At 34.4% G+C, this 12074-nt stretch overlaps 1 protein-coding gene across 1 annotated transcript; it reads left to right on the forward strand.

The window, feature by feature from the left end:
- The first annotated feature begins 369 nt into the window (after window positions 1-369).
- Window positions 370-10905, forward strand: LOC114310987 (DEA(D/H)-box RNA helicase family protein). Its single transcript, XM_028257079.2, has 19 exons — window positions 370-761; window positions 1115-1294; window positions 1413-1481; window positions 1615-1721; window positions 3672-3750; window positions 4272-4445; window positions 4680-4828; window positions 5069-5164; window positions 6008-6110; window positions 6188-6250; window positions 6352-6413; window positions 6692-6788; window positions 8114-8232; window positions 8312-8354; window positions 8552-8653; window positions 8813-8911; window positions 9017-9100; window positions 9271-9539; window positions 10482-10905. The coding sequence occupies exons 1-19, from the start codon at window positions 468-470 to the stop codon at window positions 10495-10497; spliced, it is 2205 nt and encodes a 734-aa protein (XP_028112880.2). The 5' UTR covers window positions 370-467; the 3' UTR covers window positions 10498-10905.
- The last annotated feature ends 1169 nt before the right edge of the window (window positions 10906-12074 follow it).

The raw sequence follows: 12074 nt of genomic DNA on the forward strand, positions 1-12074 counted from the left end.
TTCTAATTTGTGTTGTTTTGCTTCATTCTCAAAAAAAAAAAAAAAAAGAAAAGAAAAAAACAAAACATGTTTACATAATTGGAGGTGTTTGTATTTTGTATTTCTGAAAAAACCAACCAAACGGATTTCTGAGAATTTGTTTTGAAAAGTGATTCTAAAAAAAGACAACCAAACACATTTCTGAGAATTTTTTTGGGAAAATCTGTTTGGTTTGATTACTCCCAAAAATGTGTTTTCAGAGAAGATTTCAGAAAATTATTTCTGAAACACAAACCAAACAACGCCATTAATTTTGATTTTTTAATATAAATATATTAAAACTAGGAGACCTATTGTATTTTCTTAAAAATACGAGGGAGTAAGTGTAATTTACTATTCTTCAAAGCGTCTAAAACCCCTGCGCGTAAACCTAAAACAAAAGCTCAACCTTTTTGCTTAAACCCCTCAAATTGGACCTGCAACTTCCCATGGCGGAAAATAGCTTCCTCTTCGAGCCCCCGAGCGACGAAGACGTCGAGCACCAACACGACGAGCAGGAAGAAGAAGATGAAGAAGACGATGGAGAACAAAGCCTAGCTAATCACAAATCTCAATCTCCATGGGACTTCGCTGCCTACTCCGAATCAGTCGCCGAAGAGCACGCCCGCCGCAGCACCACCTCTGTCGATTTCAAGATCTCCAAACTCCTCCAAGAACGTTCCACCACTCTCCCCGTCGCCGCCGCCGACGAAGACTCCTCTGATTCCGAACCAGACCGCCAAGTAAGTCCTCCTCACATTTTCTCGTCAATCTTATCTTCATGTTTGGTTTTCGAACTCATAATTTGTTATTTTTTTGTATTTTTTTTCCATATATTTTTTAGATGAAGGTGCAGTACCTAAAAACTAAAAACTTTAAACTCTTGTGAAATAATTCTTTGAAAAGAGCAAAAAAATCGGCACTTTTTGGTGTCTTTTTAGTGAATTTTTGCAAGATAAGTGTTTTTAGTGATTTTTTTCATAAATATTTTATTTTTAAGTGTATTTAAGAGATAATTGAAAAAAAAAATTAAATATTAACAAATTAATACGAAAAACAACAAATTAAAAACTAAGCAAGATGATTGTTTCTTTAGGAGGATTACAAATCCGAGGACGGTGACGATGCGGCTAACACCTACACCGGTGAGAAGTCGTTCTTTGCCCCCTCAGAAGGGACCTCTTTCCACGCGAATTCGTTCATGGAGCTTAATCTGTCAAGGCCATTGCTTCGAGCTTGCGAAGCATTGGGCTACACTAAGCCGACGCCAATTCAGGTCTTCTTCTATCTGTGGCTTCATTTATTTCTAATTTACTATTCAATATATATTGCAAGTCTTTGTGTATAGCATTTGGTTATGTATTTTTGGTAAGGTAATAGCATTTGATTTGTAGGCAGCCTGCGTACCACTGGCTTTATCGGGGCGTGATATATGCGGGAGTGCAATTACTGGTTCTGGAAAGGTAATTGTCTTGTCTGTAATTAGTTGCCAATTACAATATGAAGTTTAATGATTGTTTTGAAGGAACAAAAATTGTAGCATTTGATGATTGGCAATTTGGTGAAAGTAATTTCCTGTGGTGTTCCTCTGTACAGACTGCTGCCTTTGCCTTACCTACTCTGGAGAGATTATTGTACCGTCCAAAACGTGCACCAGCAATTCGAGTTCTTATTCTTACTCCAACCAGGGAGTTGGCTGTTCAGTGAGTGTTATTTTAACCAAGTTAATCTTTGTTTGATATTATAATGATCCGGTATAGTGTCATATTTACACTTGAATCATGGATTTACTTCTGTGTGAGGGATTATTTTCCTTTTTGGCAGAATAAAATAAGCTCAAGCAACAATTTGCCCCTAAGTGGTTACATCATTACATGACTAAAAAATATATGACTTTTGAAGTAAAAGTCCAGAACTTAACTGACTGAATTAATCATCAAATCTGCGAATATAGCACAGATTAGACTCCAAAGCAACTTAGAAAGCACACAAAGTGGTCTCACAAGCACAGGCTAATCCAAAAAGAGTGCATAGTATTGTTGTTTCTTGGATTTTTAATCCACATTATTTGCATCATTATGTTAACATGTATGGGTGACAAGGCATGGAAGGACATAATGAAAATGAACATATAAGAGGGTCAATTGAACACAAGATTGGAGAAGTAACCTGAGATTTGCCATGTGTAAAAGAGGAATGAATGATATGGATGAGTTATTTGTTTCAATGTGAAGGCTCTACCAAGCTATGAATCACGGATACTTCAAATAGGGTGATGTATTCGTATCGTATCGTATCCGTATCGGATACCGATACTCCTTGGATACTCACGGATACATATCGAATACTTATTAAAAGTATCGGATACTTCTTAATTATTTTTTCATTAATTTTGGAGTATTGGATACTTAATTTTGAAATATCAGATACTTCAAGTCATGTTTACTTGTTTTATGAAATTAAAATTGTAACATTTCTTGCATAGTAATATAATATAATATAATTGCAAGTATAAATATAAGAATATTTTTCTAATACTTTGTTAAGTTCTTCGATAAGAAGAGTATAGTGAGTTAAATAATAGAATTTATCAAATTGATGTATTTTAATTATTTCATGCATGTCCCCTATAACTGCATAGAAAGTAAGAATTAACAAGAGAATATAACAATGGTAAAATTAAATATCAATAAATAAATAAGCAAGTAAACTTGAATACAATATTTTTCACTAGTGTCAAAAGAAAAAGTATAGAGACAAGTTGTGAATTGTTCTATTATTGTAATATAAGTATATTAAACTTGATATTGAAATGAAATATTTGCAAGACCTATTAAAAATTTAAAAAGTAAACAAGCTACTAGCTTAAATTAAATCAAAATTCTTAAAGGTTAGTATTTTGCATTATAAAATTACATTATGGTTTCTCAACGTTCTTTAGCTTTTGTGTAACTCACTATTAATAATTTTAAAAAATATATTTTTCACAAACGTATCCTAGCCGTACAGGTATCCTATTTTTTTAGGTTTTATCGTATCGCCGTATCCGTATCGTGTCGTATCTGTATCTCGTATCTGTATCTATGCTTCCTAGCTACCAAGGGGCAAGAGGAGCATGTAAAAAAATGTGGGTGGAAATTTATGAGAAAAGAAATGATGACAAAGGATTTAATTTAAAAGTTAGCACGTATAAAATATGTTTTTTACTTGGAATGTTGTTACATCTTTTGTTTTTTTAAGTTTTCCCCTTTTCCTTTCCAAGATGATTTAAAGCCCATCTTTCTTCTTACTTTGAATTACGAAGTCTCCCTTTCCCCTCCCCTATGCATCAAAGCATGCATACTGAGTAACAATAACCATTGAGGGATATGTTGCAGTAATCTGTCCACTAGGAATAATTGTTGATTATCACTTTCTAATTTGGGTTATTTGGAAAACTATGGATTGACAAATAGCTGCTATTAATGTCAACAATCAAGATGCTTTTCAAGAACCACACAAATTGAACTTACTCCCAATTTTGGTTCCTTAGTACTTTACACTTTTTAGCGAGAGATATTGTTTGGAGAACATGTCCTTCCAATTGTACTTATATTCTCCATTTGGATTACCTTGTTTATGAAACAATTTTGTGTTTCTATTATTTCTTACAGGGTTCATAGTATGGTACAGAAAATTGCTCAATTCACAGATATCAGATGCTGTCTGGTTGTGGGTGGGCTATCAACGAAGGTTTGTATACAAGTTTTGATATCCTTAATAGTTTATTAACTTTAAATCTGGTTTTTGGTGGAGTTAGTTCCTTCTAGTAGATCAGAATTCAACCCCTCCGAACCTCTTTTAATTTTTGTGCAATTGAGTTTGCATCTACTTTGTGGTTGAATTAGTGGTTACTTCCCCCAAACACCTGAATCTATTTATTGATTTGGATATGAATGTCTCTTGAAATTTCAAACATTCAGTTAGTTTGGAGTTTTTGATATTCTCGATTTTTTTGGTCACTTAAGAACACTAAAATGGCATGTATGAATGATTGCCTTTTCCAGTTTTCTTAATGTTGTGTACAGGCTCTATGGATGGAAGGCCTCTTCTCTTTCCCGAGAAGAAAAATGGTCCATCCTTGTGCGAACGATGTGGTTCTCACATTTCTCATTTATTTTAGGAAATGTTGATTCCCTGTTATTCATATCGTTTGACCTTCTAAAATCTGTGTTTCTGTCAAAATGGTATTATTGATCCTGAATTTATTTCAGATGCAAGAAGTAGCTTTGAGATCAATGCCAGATATTGTTGTGGCAACTCCAGGACGTATGATAGATCATTTGCGCAATTCTTTGTCCGTAGATTTGGATGATCTTGCAGTTTTGATCCTTGATGAGGCAGATCGCCTTCTGGAGCTTGGATTTAGTGCTGAAATTCGTGAGCTGGTATATTCTAACCTACAGTTTCTTTCCCTATTTTTTTTTTTGATAACTAACTAAACAAGCTCGAAGTTTTTGTCTGCGCATGGCTTTGATGAAATGTCTGTCCCTCTTGAACAAGCCGAAACCAAACTGAACTTCTGAATTGCTCATGTGGAGCTTGCTTTGTTTTGCAGCCCTAACCGGAATATGCTGTTTTATTTTTTATATTTCGTATTTCTTTTTCTTTTATTTTTTCAGGTTAGACTGTGCCCTAAACGAAGACAGACCATGCTATTTTCAGCTACTATGACTGAAGAAGTCGACGAACTTATCAAGCTTTCTCTCACCCGGCCATTGCGCCTCTCTGCTGACCCATCCACAAAAAGACCAGCATCACTGACGGAGGAGTAATACCTTTTAACTTCCATGGCCCCTTATATTTGGCTGGAATTTTACAAATTGATGGTCACATGTCAGGATGATATACTTGTATATGTACATTTGTGTATATATATATATGAATAGTCTTTTATAATCTTGAAGGATTGAGGGTTATGTTAATAACAATTTTGATGTATAAGCATTTTATTTTTTCTTTACATTCAATTTGGGTTGCTCACAAACAACTATTGGTTGCTTGTGTGCAGGGTGGTTAGGATACGCCGAATGCGTGAAGTGAATCAGGAGGCAGTTCTTCTTGCACTGTGCTCCAAGACTTTCACATCCAGAGTGATAATTTTCAGGTTTTTCAATGCTGTTAAGCATATTCTTACCGGCGTTCCTTGTAATCTAATAATGTGATTCATTTTGGGGGATGCACTTTCTCTAAAAATGTTCTTTTGATCATTGTAACTCAAATAGAGAAACAAATTTGGGTCAGTTTGAATAAACTGTATTGATTGAATCTACATTTGTGCGCTTCATGATTCCTACTGAAGGCCCCTGAAAAGGGATCCATAAGGTAATCTATTATGAGGCAGTTTCGACTCAAGATTCTCTTCATGGACATTGGCCTTAGCAATGAAACATTCAATCCTGGATTTGGTGTTACAGAGGAAGTTATATCGAAAGCTATTACCATGAACCCTGAACAACCTTGATGGTTATTTTGCAAGTCACTCAATTGGAATTGGAAAAAATTCAAGGCTCAATGTGGATTTTGAAGATTCGTTTAAAATGTTTTATTTTGAGAAATGTGGTGCAAATCTCATTACTGGTGTCCATCTTAAGAAAAATGAAAAATGAAATGAAATGAAAAGAAAGAGAAAAAAAAAAAATGGGAGCACTCAGGAGTAGGGATGGGAGGGACTTGCATCATGAATCCCATCCTGTTATAGTCAATAGAAGAGAGAAGGGGAACAAGAAAAGCCACAATTTAGCATGTTGATCAAAATTCATGTTTGAGCAGTTCAGCATTGCTTTAAGCTGATCAAAACCCTCAATATATATTTAACGCAGGGAGGCGTGTGCTTAGACTAATAATAGTCTCATCATTAATATCATTTTGTTTGTTCAATTTTCCACTTTCACTTACTGATGTGGTCTCTGTGACTTCATTATATTGATTTTACTTTTTCCGTTGGCAGTGGAACAAAGCAGGCTGCACATAGGCTGAAGATTTTATTTGGATTAGCTGGGTTCAAAGGTGCCGAACTACATGGAAATCTTACCCAAGCCCAGCGTCTTGATGTGAGTTGCTAGTTCTGTGAGTTGCTAATTGAGCGGATATTCAGTTTGCTAATCTGTTACTCATGGTTTCTGTATAGGCTTTGGAACTTTTCAGGAAGCAGCAAGTAGATTTTCTTATTGCAACTGATGTTGCTGCTCGTGTAAGATGAGATTATTCAACCCAGTTCTTCAACCTAAACTAAAATAAAATACCAAGCCATATTTTGTTAATGACATCTTACAGCTTGGTTGTCTTCTGTAGGGACTTGACATCATTGGTGTTCAAACAGTTATAAACTTTGCATGCCCCCGAGACCTTACTAGGTTGATACTTACTTGTCCTTGATGCTGCTATTGCATTTCTAAACTGTTATTTACTTCAGTTTCACATTGGAACTATAATTTTTGCTTTTCTTGATGTGCATACACATACTTTGTTGTCCCCCATTATTTTGTTATACATACACTAAACTTGCATTAGCATATGCCCAAAGAAATCAGAGATCAAATTATCCTTTTGCAACTATTGCTTATTTAGCTTAATTGAAATTTTTTTGTTCAGTATCTCAAATCTTATTTCTTTTTTATTTTATTTTCTGCAGTTATGTTCATCGAGTAGGTCGCACAGCAAGAGCTGGTAGAGAAGGATATGCTGTTACATTTGTCACTGATAATGATCGGTCTCTCTTGAAAGCCATTGTGAGTCATCATATTCTTTCTCATATCTAGCTAACTCCTTATGGGGTCTATTAAATTTTTTGTATGTATATTATACACTGAAAGATGGAAGCATTATGATGAAATGAAAATCTAATATATCAGTCAGACTCTAATTTTTTGACATTTCATCATTGAATCGATGAGCTCCAGGCCAATTAATATCTAGTGTGTACTAGGTAATTGAGGGGTGTTGGGTTTGATTTTTTCTGAGGATGCTGATGACTAGGTTAGGCAGGGTTGTACATCACGGGGTAGAACTGAGGGCAATACTACGTGATTGAAAAATAGAATGTTTGAACCACTCAGTTGAAGTTGGTGTTGGCATTCGCGTTGGTGGTTGCATGATAAGTTTATCTAAACTTTGAACTTCTGTAGATGTGGTGGCATTTTCTCAACTGAAGTCATTTCAATTTACATACCCATGTGGCTATATATGCTTCATGGTTAAGTTTTCATGCATGATCCCTCAAGGGCCCCTTTGTGCCTACAACTCTAAGTTGCGTCTAAGACAACCAAAATTTGCCAAATGCATCTCTTTTAGACAGAAATCTGTACATCTTTTTATTGTTGATAGGCAAGATAAAGACTCACATGAGTCTTCTTGTTAGGGGGATGTGACCCTAAGTCACTGAGGTGTCCACTAGGGGTCCAGAAAACTGTACATCTTGCTAATGTGTATATGGCGTCTTCTTGTGGATTCAAAGCCAAAGAAGTGTATTCCTTGCTACCCTGGTATATCCTTAAGTAATTTGTCTACTCTATTTTGAATTTCAGAACTTTCTATTTTATGTTAATTTTTCTTCTTCAGTCATAAAATAAAATCCTATATTAAATTCTAGAATGAAGTATTAAATCTCTTCTAACTTTTAAAAAAAAAATTAGTTAAGCTTCCCATATTTGTTTAAAAATCCAAGTCCTACAAAGATGCATGCAACGGTCATGCCAAGTTCTTGTTTCTTTCAGCCCCTCTCTACCATTAACTAACTTCATTTGTTGTAGCTTTTATTCTTTCTCAAATCAAGTTGTGCTTGTTCGTTCATCTCCTTAGCCATGTTGACACACACATAATTGAGTGATCATGCTTTCAATCAGTTCTGGTCCTTGCAATAACACAGTTGCACCATCACTTTTATTAAAATTATTATCAAAAGGATGCATGGTTATGGGAACATGGTGGCTCGACTTTCTGTAGTTCAAACCATCCAACTCTTTTAGCATTTTTTTTAGGGGCCCCTCTCGAGAAGTATATTGATGCTAACAGATGGTGAATGACAGTTATCGAGTTGTGGTTTTTACTGTAACAGGCAAAGAGAGCTGGTTCAAAGCTGAAGAGCCGGATTGTTGCAGAGCAATCAACAACTAAATGGTCTCAGATCATTGACCAAATGGAGGATCAAGTGGCTGCAATTCTCCAAGAAGAGAGGTCTTTATTATTTCCAATATCAGTTTGTTTTCCAAATGTGCCCTCCTTTAAATTTGATCATCATTTTATGTTTGTGCAGGGAAGAGATGGCCTTAAGAAAAGCTGAAATGGAGGCAGCAAAGGTTTTTCTCTCTCTTATCTACTGACTGAAATTTATGGCTGTGGTTTGTTGGAAATGGCCATAAGTTCGATGATCACTTCCAAAACTTATACCATAAATGCTTTCCACCTAATGGGAAAGTTTCATTTGTTGAGGCAATGTATTGCCAAAAGCTTTATTTTTTTTAAATGTGATTTACACTCTTAAATGACTTCACAGGCAGAAAATATGATTGAACATAGAGACGAAATCTTTTCACGCCCTAAAAGAACCTGGTTTGTAACAGAGAAGGAGAAAAAACTTGTAGCTAAAGAAGCAAAGGTAGTTTTTTTTGTAGCATAAATGTTTTATTGAAGAACCCTGCATCTCTTGCTGTATGCCTTGATTTCTCATGTATATCAAAATTTAATCTTGGAAAGTAAATTTTCTTGCTGTGTAGTTAAATAATTGTTGACTTGGCATCTGAAATCCCTTTTACAGGCAACTTCAGAAAAAGGAAGAAGTTCTGGAAATGAGTTTATTAGTGCCCAACAAGCTGAAGACCTTAAGATGAAGGAAAAGAGAAAGCGAGAGCGTGAGGTGTTTGTTATTGTACATTTAATTTATATATTTCAAACTAAAATATTCTGTGAGGTAACCAAAATAATTGATGGTACTCACTGTCGCCTGATCTTTGTTGAGTAGAAAAATCTTCCGAGGAAGAAGAGGAGGAAACTGGAAGCAGCTAGAGAGAGATTGGACGATGAGAATGACATGGAAGAGTTGGAAGTATGTGCCTCTCCTTTTCTTTTTCTTTGTTTTGTCGGTTGAATTTCACTGTAATTTATAGGAAATTAACAACATAAAATGGGCCCCTATACATGTAAAGTTGCTGGTTAATCAGTTTTTATAGTTCTTGCATTACAAAGTGGTTGGTAATTGATGTTTGAACTTTTCAGGGAAGTGGAAAAAATAAGAAAGAAAAAGGTGGGATTTCCCTTGTTGACATAGCTTATCGACGGGCAAAAGCAGTGAAGGCTGTGAAGAAGGCAGCGGATGCTGGCAAGATTGTTAAAAAGACAGTCAAGAAAGCAAAACGTCCTTCACAAGGAACTCAGTCAAGGACAGATGAGATGCGGGACCTGTTCCAGAGTGATATGAGTGAGAAAAAACAGAAAAGAAACCTTCATGGAGGTGGAAAGAAAAAGTCATTTAAGAGCAAGTCAAGGTATGCATTTTGTTCCAAGTTCCATTTACCAAAGCAATTGTTGTTTTGCATGTATGGTTGGTATTGATATCAAATTCAATATTTTGAGTGGTCAACTATGGGAGTTAGCTGTCTCAGTTTCTTCCTATCTTAGTAATTCAAGAATATATTCTACAGTTACGTATGAAAAGGTTAGCCTGATTGCTTGCTTGCTAATGACCCCTTAATTGTGACCTATAGTAGCTTAACAGTGCTGAACATACTTTGTTGTCACATGTTACTAGCCTGTATTTCCTTAAGGTTGTGTTTGGATCTTGGATTTGAGTAGGGATTTATGGAGGGAAAGGAAAAGGGAAGGGTTTAGTGACCAGAATAGAAGCCAAAATTTTCACTTTTCTTTCCCTCTCATTTTCCTTTCCTTTCACAAATCCCTACTCAAATCAAGATCCAAACATCAACGTAAAACTTATTTCTAATTAATGTAAACTTACAGAAACAAAGAGAAGAAAAAATGAGTAGTTTTTTCTTCTTTTGTGTGAAGACCTGAATTCTCCACAAAAGGAATAAAAATCAGTTTGTGTTTGTTTGTGCCCTGTGGTAGCTGATAGAGGCTTCTTTTTCATGTTGTTCCCTTGTATGATCTTGCAGTACTGTAAATGAATCTGTTTGTCTTGTCTACTCACTTATTTGGTATTATTGGCATTTTGGGTCATCACTTCCAGTTTAACTGCTCCTAATTTCATAGCTGATTTGTGAGTTTTACAATGTGAATTCTTGGTCCATGATGGCTCCTCACTTTCTAGGTCTCGCTTGAGAAATTTTTGGTTAATGCTGCTGCCCTACTTTCATGCTGAATCTGTGCTAGTAATCCATCGGTGTCCTGTTAATATGCAGTATTTGCATTTGCTTCATCATAAAAGTTGGAAGTAGTTTCTCATACTGTCTTTCATCGTTTTTCTGCAGGTACAAGCGGAGATAGTATCAACACGGGCAAAATCTGTGCTGCCTTAGATTCATGTCTTGGAATTGGGTTGGGATCCATGATATGGTTAATTAAATGTTGGAAAAGAGCTTATCATCGCTCTCTCTGTCTTCTGCTGCCAAGAGATAAGAGGCATCATCAAGCATAGATTGTATACCTTGACAGGTTGTTCAGTAAGCTAGCAATCTATAGCTAACATTATCACAGAGGGGATGTGGGATATTTGTTGGATTGTTGTACACTCTATATTTATTTTCAGAGTTGAAGAAATGAAACGGTCAATTGACCTGACCATTTTTCTAGAGACTTCCATTTTTTCTTCTTCTTTGCTATTGGTGCTTAAAAATGTTTGTGAATTCTATGAAGATTTTGATTTGAGTTGAATGCAGCAATAGTTTCTAGATATTAGGGCACATTGTACATGGTTGTTTGGAAACTGATCAGAATGCATCCCTTACGTGGTGGTCCTATTGGTATAATTTATTGAGTTGTTTAGGCTGTGTTTGGTTGTGTTTTGCAATCATGATTTTACATTTTCATTCAAGTATCATGTTTGGTTACAGTTCTCAAAACACGTTTCCAAAACTCTGCACAAAACACTCTATCTCAGGTGCAGTTTTCAAAATTTTTTTTTCCAAATTTCGCCTAACCGGTCGTCCCACCGGTTGACCGGAACAGTGCAATTTTTTTTTTTTTTTTTACAATTTACATATGTTAATTTTTATATATTCAAAAAAAATATTTTCTGAATTTTTAAATGTTTTTCTGTGTTTTAATAGAATTTTGAATAGTATGTTTGGTTATGAGTTGTAAGTTTTTATATCAAACATTATATATCACATCAAAAATTCTCTACTCAATTCAAACTCTTTTCAAAATTCTTCACCAAATAAATTTTTCACACTCAAATCATAATTATAAACCTCATAAACTCAAAATACAACTCATATTTTCAAATTATATTTATAAAATTCTATCAAGCGCAACCTTAAATTTTACAGTCTGGTTGGTTGAGTTTTCAAAAATAATTTCATATTTTGTTGTTTTCAGTGAAGGTTTTTCATATTTTACTCAATTTTTTTTTTAAAAAGCTCTTAGATGCACTTAATCAAAATGGACTTAAAAAAGTAAAATAATTATGAAAAATCTAAAAAGAATTCAAAAAATACAAAAAAAAAAAATGAAAATGTATTAAATTTTTGTATTTAGTGAATTTTAATTTTTTTAATTATAAATTATATATTTTTAAGTGCATTTAAATTATATGAATTTAAATTTTTTTAATATATTATTAAAATATTAAAAAAATCACTAAAAATAAGAAATTATGAATTGAAAATTCAAGAAGTAATTTTGGGAAAATCCAAAACCAAAGAAAGTGATTTATTTTTTTATGGAAAATTTACCCATAAATCCTAATTTCTGAAAAGTTGAACCATTTAGTCCTAAAAGTTTTCTTATGCTCCATTTAGTCCCATTTATACATCATCATGATGTTCATGATGTAAATGAATTTGATGTTTCATTCTATAATTTCAAAATTTATTGAAATCTGATGAACATTAGATGTTTGA

Source organism: Camellia sinensis, chromosome 13, assembly GCF_055761805.1.
Source record: "Camellia sinensis isolate YWXY chromosome 13, ASM5576180v1, whole genome shotgun sequence".
NCBI lineage: Eukaryota > Viridiplantae > Streptophyta > Magnoliopsida > Ericales > Theaceae > Camellia > Camellia sinensis.